The sequence below is a fragment of the Anomaloglossus baeobatrachus genome, chromosome 7 (assembly GCF_048569485.1).
Source record: "Anomaloglossus baeobatrachus isolate aAnoBae1 chromosome 7, aAnoBae1.hap1, whole genome shotgun sequence".
NCBI classification, from domain to species: Eukaryota; Metazoa; Chordata; class Amphibia; order Anura; family Aromobatidae; genus Anomaloglossus; species Anomaloglossus baeobatrachus.
Window position 1 is genome coordinate 131,903,955 of NC_134359.1, and position 17,164 is coordinate 131,921,118.

Consider the following 17,164-nt stretch of genomic DNA (forward strand, 5'->3'; position numbering starts at 1 on the left):
GGACAGGCAGGCAGCCAGGGGCAAGAATAGCTAGCAAAACCCAACCCACCTATTAGATATTTTGTAGCTGTTATCAATCAAATAACAGTACATTTCCTAAATTTTACTTGCTTGTATTTCAGAAAGTATACATCTGATCTCACAACTAAAGGTATGTTTAGAATCAACATGATAGCACTGGCTTTTGATTATATAGGAAAATCCTGGTGGTTGGTTCTCTTTAACACAAAATATATTAGAAAGTTGGACAACATTTCATCATACAATAATACATTTTGTTGACATAAATTCAGAAACAATAAGATTTTTCCTTTGGTTGAGATGAGTGGTAGCCCAGGAACCTTTGGAGCTGATTATTGATACTGATCTGTTCTAGTTATAAACATTGAACACGAGTAATTCCAAAATGACAGGGTGGGGGCTCATGACTTAAGGACGTCTTTCCCTCTAGTAAAACAAAGCTTACGACCACATGAAAATGACATAAAGTTTTGACTTTGCGATCTCAATGTTAGAGAATATATTAAACTTCAAAAGAGGAACAGTTTTATAAGGAAAGAAACATATCAGCCTAATTTAAACATTATTACAAGTTGAAATAAATTATATGATATACTCTGAAAGATATCGAGCCGTCAGTCAAGGTAAAGAAAAATCTATATGGTTGAAATAAGTGGACTTTTCTCCAAGAGCTAGAGAGCTATTATCTTTGCACCCAAAGTGTCATTTTTCATTCAGCTTAAAAAGACAATTGAATTCTATTTTCCACCGATCACTACATAAAATGAATCCAATTTTAATTACTTGCTGTAGCAGAACCTCAATCACTGGCCTGGCCTAGCACACAGCTTGACGTGCATGTTATTATTCAAGGGAATGGGAACATTAAAATACACCTAAAATGAACTTCGGATGAAGGGACTAACTGTGGTATACTTACTTACTGTATGCTTTTATCTGTCAGCTGCTTATGCTATAAGCTTGAAAAAACCCACTATGCTATATTGGTGTATAGGTACTTGATAATGCTTGTCTATATGGGCTGTTCCTACTTCTTATGTTGTAAGTCAATCCTGTTTTCTTTGTCTTGATTAATATAGAAATGTTCATGTTCACCATTAAGAATAGTTGTAAAACAAAATAGTTTAGTCCTAAAGCAAAGAGGAAAAATGAAGTTACTTTGCAAAACATATTTAATTTTAATTGTGCATGGCTTTCCAGCGCTCTGGATGTTCATATGTTGCAGTAGTTTTGTCACAGTACTGTAATTGTGTTTTTTAAAGGGGTTTGCCCATCTTATGAAATGATGCCCACTAACCATCATTTTATGATCTGTGGATCAGTGGACATCCAACCTCTGAGACCCCCAACAATTTTGAGAGTGAAGGGGATGCATAATGGTGGAAACTCTTTAACCCCCACCAATCCTGAGAATGATGGGAATCCAGCGGTGGTAGAGCAGGTGCTTAGGGTAGCGGTTTGCATGGACTTGTCGCATGGTCTCATGCAACTGATTAGGTCTGGCTACAGTTCCTTGCAGATCAGGGAATCTGGATGCACCACTGTGCAGGGAAAATGTAGAAAGTACTGCTGTGCTAAATATGCGCAGCATCCCCTTCATTCTCAATAGTCATATCCTCACTATAAAAATGACGGGGTATAGGAAAACCCCTTACATGAGTGCTGTCTTCACAGATAAAACATATTTGTTATTTACTATATGAGGTGCAGAAGTTGCGGTCATATGACGAAGCCCAACAGCTTCTCTGTATGATATTTGGGGAATTGTTACCTATTTTCGCTGCGGGCTGAAGTCTCACAATGTACGTCTGTTGTGATTCACACAGGGAACCTAGGGTATTACTATATCTTTAGGTTAGAGGATAAATTGCACTTATTTAAGTCTGTAAATGCTAAACTTGCTAAGAAAAACAAAGAAGCCATGAAAAATATTAAAATATGGACTAAAAGTAGGGCTGTGTAGTAGAGGTGTGCCTGAAGCACAACTGGATATGGTACCTTAGAGCTGACCTTAATGGTGGCTGTCACACATGTTTGTATGAATTAAATGTTTTCTTGTTCCCAGTCAGTTTCGGAAATGAGAACTATGAGAAATGTCTAACGAGGACAGTTTGGGGAATAAGAATAATACTGTCTGATTCATAGATAGTGCAAGCTTATACTAGACCGTCTTAAAATGTGCCAGATTTATCAAGATGGTTTCTGCTATTTGATACATCTGGTGTATGTGTACCCTGTGTACTTAAACATTATACCTCATATTTGATGGCTTAGGTACTCTGTGGCAGAAATTTGCAGCACAATTATGGCTCATGGTGTCACATGCAAGGCCATGACCCTTTAAATAAAAAAAAAAACATGAGCCCCTCAAGTGAGATTATGCCCTAGTCAGACAAGGTGTAGAGAATGCCTAAAACTCAAACTCACAGTAAATATGGTCCAAGTCATGAAAAGCTGTTTTGTTAGCCAATTGTGCCAGAATGTTGTCCCTCAATCTCCTTGCTGGAAGACTACTGTAGCCAATCAGTGGCTGCTGACAGAAAACATGTAAGACATGTCATTTACCCATACAATCACCACACCTGATACCATCACCACGCCCACTGCATTCTCTACTCTACATGCTATAAATGTGCAGAAACACAGATTCAGGAGACTGCACTGGATGCTGAACTTTCCAGGGAAGAAGTTACCGTACTTTGTTAAATCATATGACTGCTGTCAGGTTGGGAGCTTTAGACACAGCAGTCCGTTAACCATAAGTGAGACAAAAATTGTGTCTAACTGCCCAGTAAGTAATTTTAATACCTAAAACCCTCAACATCAAAATTATGCCAGTAACTAAATTACACCAACAATCCTGTGATGGATTATGGACTAGGCGGCATCTAATTACAAAAGTGCATACATGATAACAATCTACGCACGCCTTGTGTTTTCTATCTATATTGCCACTTCCTGTCATTGTGGCATCTGAGTGTATTTGAGGCATAACTGAAAAAGATTAGCATTTACACTGATACACTAGTTGATAATCAACCCTAAAACTGATCATATCGAGTTTATCAAAGTTAATGTATTGGAAAATTGCAGCATAAAAGAAATGAACCAAGGGCTGAATTCATATTTCTTCATTTAATGGGTTATATTGCACTCAATAAACAGAGAGAGGAAGGTGGGTTGTCACAAACATTAGATTTTGACCTACAAAGGTTGATAAATATAATAGCAGCTGTTACTGTCTAAACAACCATTTATTTAGTTGGGTATATTAAAGGGACTACATACTTTTTAAAAATACATTAAATTGTAAATCAAATTCTATAATCAGGGTGTAACTAGAGTCCCATAGGCCCAAGGTCCATACATCTCTGACCAGATCTTGGTAAGTGATTGAAGGAAGCAGGAAAAAAGACCTGAAGCATCCCAGAGTTATACTGTATGTGAATGCTGCAACACTTGTAGAAGAGGGAGGAGGAAAATGTATTCTATTCAACTGTATCCTGATCCTGAAGATTCCGACACATTTGAATGAAGTATTGGCCATCGACATACCCCCTTTCCCTCTAGATCCAGTTGTGGTTGTATCCTCTGCGGAGGTTGTGTCACTGTCCATAGTTATACATAATCCACAAACCTTGATACAGGAAATCTAAGTCAGTTTATAAATAGATCATGTAGTTCAATGCAAAATTGTTTATAGATGATATTTGCCTCCAATGGCAAGGAGGCGGGCCATAAAGGTTTACTCTTAAAGGGAATATGTCAGCAGGTTTTTACTACCTCATCTGAGAGCAGCATGCTGTAGGCAAAGTGAACCTGAATCCAACAATATATCACTTAGATTAGTGGGTAAAAAAAACAAACAAACAAAAAAAAAAAACCAGCACTTGTCCCAGAATAAAATCCATAAACTTTTATTACATGGATAAAAAACATACAAATAATACTATAAAGCTACAGAGTATAGGCTAGGAGCAAGGCAACATGTGTCTGACTTTCATGGTCCTTTGTCAATGCCTGAGTGCTCAGCTAGACATATAGAGTGCATATATAATCAACAAAGTAATTAGAAAATAAAAAACATACTATATGTGAAAAAAAAAAACTAGCTAAAGGAAAATAACACAATTACAGGCATATACAACATAAAAAAATGTCAATTACAATCTTTTTTACATATATAACAATCATTACCAAAAATACATTACAAAATCACATACAATCCTACAAAGCTGAATAGGTTTCTGGTCCTCATATGTTATCCATTCTGGTTCCCATGTAATCCCCCATCCTTGTCCCCATATAATCCCCCATCTTGGTCCTCATATGTCATCCAGCCTTATCTCAATATAATTCCCCATCCTGGTATTCATATAATCCCCCCATCTTGGTCCCAATATGTCATCCTTCTTGGTCCCCATGTTATCCATCCTGGCCCCCATATAAGATCCCCATCTTGGTCCCCATATGTCATTTCTCCTGGTCCCCGTATGTATAAAATTCTGAAATAAAATAAAAAAAATAAAAATTCTTCTTAGCTCTCTGCAGTCCAGCAGCATCCTCTTTTTGCTTAATTGGTGGCACGGATGGGCTGGCGCTTAGCAGTGACTACATACACCAACGACATACACGCTGACATCAGATACCGGCTTCTGATATTCTGGCGGCTTCTGCCGATGAAATGCATGCTGCTGATCTCTGATAGGCTCGCGCCTAATGCTGGCGACAAGCGCGTTGACGTCCTCCAATAGAGAGGTGGCTATTTTAACTATTGCAGTGCATAAAGGGTTTTCTGCACCGTACTATATTTTAATTGAATTTGCATCCAAATTGGGTCAGGGGAACTTCTTGGGCAACCAGCTACGATTTTAGCAATTGGTTCTCCTGAACTGGAGAAGACCGGCTGAGCCCCAACCTTGGGACTGCTGCTCTAGTGTCCTAAGAGACACAAGAGTATGATAAGGAACATCTAATTTGCATTGAATAATGCAAATCAAATTTCCCTGCCAAGCTCAAGTGATTGACAAATTAGAATCTCGTCACTTTGCTCTTGTCTAATAGACGTGTCATTTTTCAACCATGTTAAACAAGTAAAAGTAGCATCAGATTTAAAAACTCAGTCTTCAGCAATTAAAAACCAGCACAGAACCTAAGGGAAAAAATAGATCAGCCAATGAAGAGCAATAGAACATGATTGGAAAGTAGTAAAATATATTCTCCAAATAACCATAATTAAAAATAAAACCACATAGCAGGTCAGCTATGTTCACTAAACATGGCCATGATATTAGTGGCCAAGATTAAGTCTTTTAGGCTCTCATACTTTGTTTAGTCAACAGTTAATTTAGCTCAGTTTATAATGGTAATTTTTACTGTGGTTGAGATTTAAAAGCAACACTATAATGACAGCTGGAAATAGACAATTCTAGCAAATGTTCCTAGAACTGCTTCTACCGTACGTCTGAGTTTCTATTCGATACCTCTGCACCTCTTCTCCCATCTTTGTTGATTGACTGCAGCAGTGATGTCTAATGTCTACAGCACTCATAATAAATTGTGGTAGTCAGTCACATGTTGATGTAGAAGGCATAAGCTCAGTGACTGGCTGCAGTGGTTACAATATCTGTAGACATGTCATCACCGCTGCAGCTGATCATCAAAGTTTGGAGCCGCAGTGGGAAGACATTGCTAGACTCTAAACAGCGCTAGTTATTCTTTTCTTCAAAGCAATAATAATAAAGACAGCATGGATTGTCTTGAGAGTTATAGAAGAAATAGGCAATGTACAGCATGAAGAGATTGGCGTTTCTCATATACTAGAAACATGATTCTGTGTAACAAAATTCAAGAATTTTTGATTTTGGAGTTTCTTGTAGACCAGGTTGCTGTCTGTGTCTATGAACTAGTATTAGTTAATTGTATAGCGTCTGGAACATTTATCTTTCTACTTATAAATGTATATATATAGATTAGTATATATATTTGTATGCCACATTTGTGCTTTTTCAGCTCACATATATCTATAATTGCCTGCTTTTATCTTGTGTCTTAAAAGTTTGTTTAAAATCACTTTTTTGTTTGGATTAATGAACCTTCACAAGTGTGTCACAGGACACATGGCTGCATATGCATATCTTTATACTACTGTTCTGTGTTTTGCATGTGAAACTGGTGGCGGTAGTGGTGCATATGCCAAGTGCTACCAAACTGAATGCATGAGCCCTCTTGCTTGATGTCCCACATATAGCCAGATAATGGGGAGGTTGCACCAAGAGTATGTTGCCTTGTAATGTCATGCTATATTTCTTTACAGACTTCCACAGTATAAGGAGAATGGACATCAGTGTGCTGTGTACTTACCATTTAACAAAAACTTTATAGCTGGTAGTTCTTTACTAACCAATTAATGAGTCCATTCCTCTTGGTGTGTGTTGTGGAAACTATTCACAGTTTGTATATTATTTTGGTTTCAATGGTAGAGCAACATTCACCATCTGACACCATTGTCCTATTCCGATCAATATCCCTTTACGTGAGTACACTACATCCTCATATTACACTAATGGTTATGTAAATTAAATACATTTAATGACTTTGATCAATATCTGGACACTTTGTCTCCTGGTGATCTGCTTGCTCTGCCATAAACATAGTCATTGCTTTGAGTTTATTCAATGTAAACTAACGATTCATTGTTTTTTTTTTGTCTCACCATTCCTTTTTTTGATACATTTTGGAAGAAATGTCAAAAAGAGAAGATACGACCCATCTCAGTCTGGAATATAAAGCAACTTTACCACAAGGTCTTCCTTCACTGAGCTTGAGTTCATTACTATGTGGAATCTGCTCTGTCTCCGCCATCACCTTATATGTTAAGCCTTCAGTACTACAGTAGAATATTATCAATGGCTTTTTTTTTATACACGCCTAAGAAATCATACAGCACCTGGAAAACGCATCGACCTAAAAAACCTATTAAATTAATAAAAAAAAGTGCAATAGTATTTTTTTCATGCAGGGCTGATTATGAGAAACCACTGAAATGTCTGATGAACATTGTCTAGCATAAGCATGACTAATTTTCCTCAACGAACACTGGTGAAAATCTAAGGCATGTCAATTTTTTATTTTTAGTTTTCAAAGTAGAGCAAAGCTGCATGGCACAGTGCTAATTCAGACAACCAGCTATTAGGCCAACCTTCAAGACCACCCTCCAAATATAGAAGATGGGGAAAAGCCAGACTATTTTATGACTTCACATCATTACCTGCTTTGCAGCCTTTTAAATTAAAAGCAAACTTTTGCTGAAATCCAAGCCATGATTTCTCTGCGACGGCAGAGCGGACATGAAATCATTCAATGAATTACAAATTATTGAGGACATGTACATATGAAAATAGAAAACTTTAAATTATCATGTGTATCGAAAGATTTTATGACTACAAAAGCTTTATGTGTATGTAAAATATCCTATATTAAAATACATTGAAATATATGCATATATTTATATGTATATAGGTATGTGCTATATATTTTATATATATGTCACATACATGAATATATGTTCCACCCCCTAATTTTTCTAGCATGTAGGGTAGGCACGCTGGGCTTGCATACATCAATAAGAAAGATTAAGCATGTACATGCAGGAAATTTTGGCACAAAACAGGTGTGATCTAGGGTTTGTATGCTTGAAACCAAAAACGTACACCTTTATTAAAGTATATACTGTAAATGGATATGTATTTAAGACTTCTAAATATGATAAAGTTCCAGTTTTTGTCAAGCAGATTTTGTACATAATGTATGAAAACAGAAATATAGCTACATACTCAAATTATTCACTAAAGTGCCAAGATCATATGCACATTTCTTTTCTCACATCTCCATTGTGCATGTAAATATGTAACTGTTTGCATCATTTTCTTAAGTAATAGGTAATTGACAAGGCTGGGAAGGTCAGTAAGTCAGTGTATAAATACATTTAATGACCGTATGAATTAGGTACTACTGCATCTATAAATCAGACATATTGTCTGTAAATTCTATGTGATTGAGAATTTCTATGCCATTGTCACACACTCTTCTGTATGTTCCTGACCTATATAGATGTCTTCTGTATGTTCCTGACCACTTGGATTAGGCATACAAACACGCCTTTTTTGTTATATTTCTAGGAACAATGCTCTTAGTACCACATGTATTACTTTTTCACAAATGAACCTGTAAAGGTAAAGTGTTATGTCCAGAAACACAGGTATAGAATTATTATGCAGGTTAATAGCGTTAAAATCATAAATTCCTGCCTTACTGGAGCAGCGGCAACAGGGAGAAATTTTACTTTTACTTGCTTCCAGTCATTAGGGCAAAGCAGAGAGCTACCAGGCAGAGTGCAGAGCAGGCTGTCAATCCAAGTGCTGGAGAGTGATTTTAGAGCGCTCACCATATAATGAGTGATGCTTGTAACCTCCCCCGAAGACTGCAAGCGAGTGGTCACAGTGAGGATAAAACTTCATTTTCTCTCTGTAGCCATGCTTCCAGTAAAGCTGCTAGATATTAATTTAAAGCTATTTAACTTAAGATTAACACTTTATCCAGGTGAAGTCTCTGGACATGACAGGTTCCCTTTCAAAAGTCATAACTTTGTTCCTGAACATCATCCATTGGATGTATTGTATCAGGCCAGTTGAAATACTTTGGTGAAAACAAACCATCACTTTGCACTGAAATTGTGGAGAGTAATATCCATTACAAGTTATTCTTTCTATACATTACTACATAGTATTACTTCTTTCTTATTGTCTAAATGCTTTACTAATTTTTTTTTAAATGCAAATGTTTTATTTAATGTTATTTCTTTGAATAACAATGTTTTAAATAGTATAATTTCTAATACCCTGTTAGTGAAGGTGAAACCCTTAACCCAAAAAACACTGCCTCATTCAAATGTAGCTCAAACCTACAACTGCCCATACATGAGATAACTATTGGCTGAATGCTCTTCTGGGTGACAGTTATTTTTACTTTAGACACCTCTGACAGTGGTTTATCGCTAATGAGAAAAATGATTGGATTTCTTGAAATCTTACTACCACTGATGTCTCTTGTCGGAATACAGATGATCCTCTAAATTAGTGGCTTCCGATGATATGTACCAAAGTGTTTTGCCAGCGTAAAGTAAGTCTGTCAAACCTAAAATGCTAAAATGCAAACTGAACTGATTAAACAGTTGAGTAGGGAGCTTAGCCCCTAGAAAATATAATGTTAGCAGTATTAGCAGTATCTGTTGCAATTAGTTTTAAAGCTCTTTATATTCCATATGCAAATGAGGGTCCTATGGTGCACCCTTGGCATGGCCAAGAGATTTGGTGCATCGTTACACTTCCCTCAATTTGCATACTGAGCAGTTCCTTGATTCTGATTGATAGTGCTCGCTTGGCCAGAACCATGGTGCTACGTGTGCACACTGACTATGCAGAAGTACAGAGTAACACACTACAGGGGCAGATCCCCCTTACGCCATTGCCTTCTTTCATGTCACCGCCACTTTTGCACCCAGAATTGTGGCTTCCGAGGGGAGGAGAGATCAGTTTCCTGTTCCTCCTGTCTTGACTGGCGACCTACTCTGAAACACACTGAAGATAGGAGGAGCAACAAATGAGCTCTACTCCCTTCTGAGGCCACTCACTATACTTCTATGTGTAGAAGTACAATGCAATGATAAAAGGGGGACCCATCCCCAAACTGTGTGCTCTGCTGACTCCTCAGTCAAGTGTGCATGCGCAGCACCGCGGTTAGTGTTTAGGCAACGCTCGCTCTGGAAAAGTGAGCGCTGTCAATTAGAGTCAGGGAACTGGTTAGTATTCAAATTGAGGGGGGTGTAATGGTGCAACAAACATTTGGATACATCAAGGCTGTTCTAAAGCCCCCTTATTTGCATATGTAATTTAATACGTTTTCAAACTAAATACAACCGAAAAAAAGGAAAACTGCTAATATGATTTTTATAGTGGCTAAGTCCTCTATATAACTGTTTAAATTGTTTAGTTTACATATCTAGGTTTAGAGACTTCCTTTAAGTATTCACAGGAATGTTTCAAGCTTCAGATCAAATATTTAATTTTTACCCAATTTTAAATACTAAAAATGCTTATTGCTATGAACATTGCTATTACAACACCATTGCTGGATTACTTAAGTGGTCGCATTACATACTAATGTTCTTAACTGGTCCACAGATATAAACTTCTATTTTACTTTATTATATTATGTCCAACTTTTTTCCCATATCAATACACTGATGACATTATCGTTCTAGGACATACATTTTCCCAGATTTATGAGAAACCTTTTGTTCAGGTAATATTAAAGTAATAAACTCCCCAAAATGATCTATGCAAACATCTTAAGCGATGTAGAAAAACACTAGTTTTATGGTGGTCACATGTAAGTTTATTTGTTTATTATTGTATCTGTCCAGACTCCACTTAATAAGTCGAATTTTATAGGGTTGAACAAATGGCAATACTTTCATCTAGCCTCCATTCACAGACAGCTGAAAACTGCAAGAGCCCTGTGCCGCTAAAGTCTTTTCACTATTTCGCTGCCCAACCTTTTATATTGCAAGGAAACTGTTGTTTCACCTTCAAAACCACAAGACCGGTTGAACCAGCTGTGCAGTCTTACAGGGAAAGCATCAGTTTCCCTGCAAGATTAAGCGATTGTGCTGGGAAACAGTGGCGAGATCACAGCGTCACAGGTCTGTTGCTTGACTTCTGGGTGGAAATTTAGCCTTACAAATACATTAATGGGTTTTATGTATTCAGTTTAAAAATCATCAATTTGCTTTTCCAGTTTAGGAAATGAAGGCTAATAAGCAAAGTCATTTTATTTTTCGCTGTTTACTTTTTATATATTAGGCCCAATATGGTAAGTTTTTTACAATAAATACTTTTTTGGGAATGTTTTTTTTTAATTTCAATTTCATATATAAATGTGCTGCTTTGCATAATTATCTTCCTAACAATAGCGATAGTAGCGATTTGCACCGGTTTTGGATACCTGCGGCTGTGAGTGATAGGTCATCTATACTTATATCACATCTACTGTTGAATTGACAGCAGTGAATAATAGCTGTAGCGCTATATGTACGCCCATCTGACTGTTAGACCTTCCGTTAGTATGGATGACACCTTAGGTCGCTTTGACATTTCGTTTTTACCTCTCATCAGTGGTCCCGTTGGCGCTTCCGTCCAAACACCCCACAAAAACGTGTTTCAGATGCATGCGCTGATGGGGCCATTGACAATAATGGAGCAGGCAGAGTGAGCGTGTGCTCTGTTTTGACCATTTTCGGGCATATGTTTTCTGCAGGCGGACACCCAGATATAGCAGACTACGTTATGGTGTCCGCCTGCACAAAGCGTATACGATACGGCCCTGTCGGCGAATGCATCCGAAACACATTTTGCGGGGGTGTTCGGACGGAAGCTCCAATGGGACCACTGAATGGAGGTAAAAATTAAATTTGAAAGCAGCCTTTGCAGGTTCCCAAAATGGGGGCCCATCGATTATTATTATTTGAACACTATATTTGTAAGTGAAAGTTTTTAAGTAAAGCAGCACACGTACATACGCGCATTTCATGATTTTTACTTGATTTCTTTTTGACATGTAATTTGTTTATACACTGGAGGAATGTTTTCTTTGAAGTATATACATGTAATATAACAGCTTTATATACCCTATAATGTAACCTCATTTCAAAAAAGATCTATTTTGTTTCAAACACTATTTCCTTCTTTATTTATTTATTAACACATTAATCATAGATTTTACATTTCATTCAGGATGTGAGTCCACAGTCTAGAGGATTTAGAGCAGTGTACTAAAATTTACTGAATTCAAGGCTTAAACTATCAAGTGTGCCTGAAGTTTTCCCTATAGGGCAGATTTATCGAAATTGTCTAAAAGAAAAACTGTATTGCCCATAGCAAACACAATGACTCTTTGATTTAAAAAATGATCGCTGAGTTTTGGTTGGTTGAAATGGGCAATAAAGAACAGATTTTCAGTTTATACAGATTTTACAGTATCATAAGACTAGACTTTCTATTTTTCATATATAGATTTATTATTGGAATTGCCATTTAATGACCTCAGTTAAAATACAGAACCACAATAGGTCTCCTAAATAATAATACTGGAGTCCAGACATCATTTTCATTTTTGATACATACTGTATCTATAAAATAATTATAAGAAATGAATCTTTGTGCTATTTCATTGCCATTACTTTGCATAGAGCAATGGGAAATGTACATTCATAGAGATATTAAAAGATATTTCTAGTTATATAGAGATATGTTATGTTTCTTTTGTAGATTAATGTCCATGATAATTTTGGTCAAGATGAAAAATCACATTTTTTAGTAATGCAATTCAAAAAGCATTAGATAGACTTGCAGTGTGTGAATGAATTAAAGAAGAAACACTGTAGGATGTATTTCTCTTAGTTCCTAATGAATGAAGAAATGATTGCAGATGAGTCATATGACAAATCAATTCAGTCAGTGAGGAGTCATTATTCATGTGGAACAATCAAGATGGTTCTTATGAAATCTTTCAAACTCAGCTACCCAACTTCAGAGTCAATATATGTTACCGCGATTAATATGAATGCACATAGTATGTCTTGCTCTTTAGCTAACTGGTTTTCAGTTTATGTAATTCATCTGATACAAGCCAGGGTATCAACTTTTTTATCAGGAAAGGTATAAGGAATGATAGATGTGGCCTTTGTAGAGAATGTGCCATTACATTGACACCTTTGGTTGCAATTAAACAGATTTTTGTTAAAGGGACCCTGTCAGCAGGTGTCTCCTGCCCAAACTGTGGACAGCATGTACCAGCCACTGGCTGTACCATTCCATCCAGGTATGTATGACTCTGAAACACTGCAGTGTTTTAGAGAGAAACATACTTTTAATAGCCACCAGAGACCGAGCCACGCTGTACATGTCATACAGCTGGCTCCACGGCCGCTTCTCCTCAGGATGGACAGAGTGAAACAAACCTGATTGTAGTCATACAGCCAGTGGCTGATACCTGCTGACCACAGTTTGGGCAGCATGTATCAGCTCACAGGTTACCATTAAATGTTAATTTTGTTCCCTTGTAGTAGTTGTTCTCTTGTCTAGTATGGGTCCACTGTTACCCCTGGATTTCTAGTAATTTTGTTAAACTATCCCAACACATCAGCAACATTATATTCAAACCAAATATGATTTCAATGCCATGTAATTGACTTGCTCGGTGGTCTCCAACCAGTGGCTCTACTGTTAGGCTTTCAGAGCATGCTGGAAGTTGTAGTTTTGCAACATGTGGAGAACTACTGGTTGACGATAACTACTCTACACAGTCAACCAAAGCACTGAGATCTTCTTGTATGACTCTGAGCTGTCTTGAGTAGGTTACTGATACTGTTTAATGATAAGTAAAATCCAAAGAGTTGGCCTAAACTATTTGCAATTGTAATTAACACAATACATCACAAGTACCGCTTGAATTATTAGTGAAGGTCTAAACCTCACCAAAGATGTCAAGTAAGTCAAACGCCAGCATTATCAAAACTAAACTGATTCCTTACTATTGTGGAGAGCACAAGGAGTGTGATTTTTCCACTATTTTATCCTTCCCTAAACCTTCACCATTTTTATTGTCAGTGGCAAGAATCACGGGCAACATGAGTCAGAGAATGGCTCCTGCATTCGAAACAACATTGAAAGCACTGCCAGGATGATGTGACTAGACCAAGAGACAAATTTGTCCCATGCCACTCAGCTATACTGGCAGGGCTCTCCCTATGATTGTGTATAGAAACAGCCCTGTCAATAAAGCTCAGTGGGTGTGGAGAAGCCAGCAGCGACCTACATTCTGGACTAGTCACCTTGTCCCCGAGCATGCTTTAGTAGTGTGTTTCAGAAAAAAGCATATATATTTGTAATGCACAAGTTGGTCTCTCATGCAGGCTGCATGTGGCTTGGGCAGCATAAATCAGTGGACTGGTTCTTTTTATATTTTTAGACAATCTGCTGAAAGACATACCTTATCCTTTGCAAAATGTCCACATTAAATTAAATGATCATGCCATTTTACAACTTTAAATATCTTAAGCAGGATGGTTAAAATGTTATTGCCCTATAGGTTTTATCGAGAGGGACAAGCTCTCTTTAAGGTGACCAGTAATGACCTAGCTCTCCTTAAAGTGACCAGTAATGACCTAGCTCTCCTTAAGGTGACCAGTTGTGGACTAGCTCTCCTTAAGGTGACCAGTATTGGACCAGCCCTACTTAAGTTGACCAGTTGTGGACTAACCCTCCTTAAGGTGACCGGTTGTGAACTAGCCTGCCTTAAGGTGACAGCAGTGGACTAGCCCTCCTTAAGGTGACCAGTAGTGGACTAGCCCTCCTTAAGGTGACTAGTAGTGAACTAGCTCTCCTTAAGGTGACCAGCTATGTATGCAGTGTATCTGGGAAAAAAGTAAGTAAACTAGCTGTCAGAATAAGAGAAAACTGTCTTACTGGTGCAGCTACTGAAGATATCCAGCCTGTAAAATCAAATGTCTTATCTTTTAAGGAGTCCTACATCATGACTTGACCTAACAGCCAAGTAAGATATCCATCTACAAATAATTATTTGGGATATTTATCTATTTAGCACAGTAGGGTTTCACTGACTGAATCAGATGCTTTTCATACAGTACTGCCAATAAGACTCAACACATGGCTGGAGTATATCTCTAGTCATCTTGCAAGACTTTTTAAAGGGTCGAATGTTGACTTACAAAGTAGGTTCCTCCAATAGATGGCACAAGTGAGATATCTTTTTTTTTCCTATCAGGACAGAATTGAATTTTATGTCCAGTAAGTTAATAGGGAGTTGAGCATATATGTCAAATTAACAATGATACCCGATCATTGATACTCCTCTGCCAAACGTTACTGCCACGTATTTGGATTGTGAAAATATTTCCTCATAAAAATGTATTCAGTTAATTACTTTTATTGAAGTTTTTTTTGTCCATTTACTAAGTTTTCAAATTTAATAAATATTAATTCATTTTTACAAAATCATTATACATTAGCTTAACCCATAGACAATAATATGACAAAAGCATCATAATTCCATAAATAAAACACAACCAAAACCATACTTGTACATGAAAATTCCATAGAACTGTTTCTATTGAAATCGCATGTGGGGTATTGCATGTAAAAAACCTCAAATGCAGATTTTAATAATTGCATTTTACGTAAACGGGGAAAGAAAAAACACAAGATCACCACATTTACTGCATGCTGCAATTTAAGAATAAATAACAGCATGCGTTAAAATCACAGCTGAAGAACTCAGGTCATAAATTCCCTTTTACTTGTAACATTGCACATCTGATGACTACAAAGAAATACTGTATCAACAAAAACTCAAATACTAAGCCTTGTGTGAAACTGGCCTATGTTTTCATTTTAGCTTCAATATTACAATTACGACCACCTTTCCCTGTCATTCTACCAAACCAAATTCCGATTACCATACATTTTCTATGGTAATCTCACTTAGGTTTCCGTAGAATGTTGGATGCCAGGTGTTGTAGCCATTATATGGATGCAAAAATGTGGTCATATTTTGGTCATGTGAAGCCAGCCAGAAGGTTTTTCAGATCCTTACCATAAATTTAGCAGTACATGATAACTTTCTTCATAGCATATGTTTTTTTTCTTCATAGTATGCACATATTTAGAGTGAACAATTCCTATAATATCCACAGATGATGGTAATTGCCCTGAAATCATTGCTATTGCTCTCCAATGATGCTATAAGTCATAATTTTTGCAACACTTTCTGCACGACTCCTCAGTAATAGACTAAGCCTCCTGTATGACAGCTGTCTTCTTTCATTGAACATTGTTTAGGTGCATGTTTGGACGATCCAATCTATTTGTATTTCCAACTTCTGTTTTTTCTTTACTATGCAACGTTATGAATTGCACAAATATCTGAAAACATTTTAGAAAAATACTTGAATTTGTTTTTAATGGGAGATAATTGTAATTTCATTTACTTTTTTCATTTAAATTGTCATTGTTTTTAGTGTAATTTTGAATTGGGGGGTATTTCTGTATCTTAATTTTAGTGCATATATTCTTTAACTTTTGCTTTTGCTGAAAGTTAATGCTCATTTGCAAGTGTGATCATCTATTATGGAGCTTCAATGAAAAACTGGTTATGATTTAACTACTTACTGGTTTCTTGTATGTTTTTAATATACTGCACAGAATGCAAATAGTTCATCATAATCACATTTATGAGATGGCCAGCAACTTGTTTGCCATAACAAAAGGGCTATTATGAAGCATGACTCAGGGAAGTCTGACTGATGGCCTTACCTTAACATATCTATCATAACTAAGAGCCATTCCCCCCTCGTCCTGACTTCTTAACCTAAAATTAAGACGCAAAGACTGTGTGACCTTGGATGTAAAAGGTCACTGCAGCCCATTTATTAATTAACAGCAAAGAATCATTAACATTTTCCACACATCAAAATATTAATAACCTAATAATAGCATAACCACCAGAAAAGGACGGGGGGTAAGTGAAGGTTACCGTTGTAATCAATTGCAGCACCAGTTCCACCACGTACTCTCAGCCACACCACACCGGCTCGAGGACACCCAGTCGAGGGTTGCCCAACCAATGTCCTGCTGAGGCACAGCAAAGACCTACATTAACCAACCATACCAATGCACCACCAGAGGTAACCCATTCCAGCACTGAGTTCCACCCTCACTCTTTTGTGCAATCCAACAACTTCACATACCCCCCTCCTTTTCGCATGCTGCGACAAAGTCCTCTTCGTTTCTCCACGTTGATCTTCCAAAAAAAGGGCGGGTTGGCAGGTCGATTTTGGATGTCTGCCAGTTCCGAATAATCGCCCTTACCCAGAAACCCTGCCCTATATACTACCCTATAACTGCCCTCCCCCTAACCAATCACAGGGACCTAAAACCCAACCCTTCAATTGTCCCGCACAATGTCCATTCTCAACTTAACCCCTAGCTATACTCTCAGGCCTAGC

General features: G+C 37.3%; 1 protein-coding gene across 3 annotated transcripts in view; it reads left to right on the plus strand.

Annotated features, from left to right (window-relative positions):
- ADAM23 (ADAM metallopeptidase domain 23) overlaps nt 1-16,325 on the plus strand; it is a 414,934-nt gene extending 398,609 nt beyond the window's left edge. For 2 of the 3 annotated variants that reach the window (XM_075317711.1, XM_075317712.1), the window contains exon 25: nt 6,765-16,325. In XM_075317711.1, the coding sequence (XP_075173826.1) occupies nt 6,765-6,919 (155 nt within the window). In that variant the 3' untranslated portion in view covers nt 6,920-16,325. The remainder of the gene's footprint in view (nt 1-6,764) is intronic. The other variant, XM_075317713.1, reaches the window with a different exon arrangement.
- The last annotated feature ends 839 nt before the right edge of the window (nt 16,326-17,164 follow it).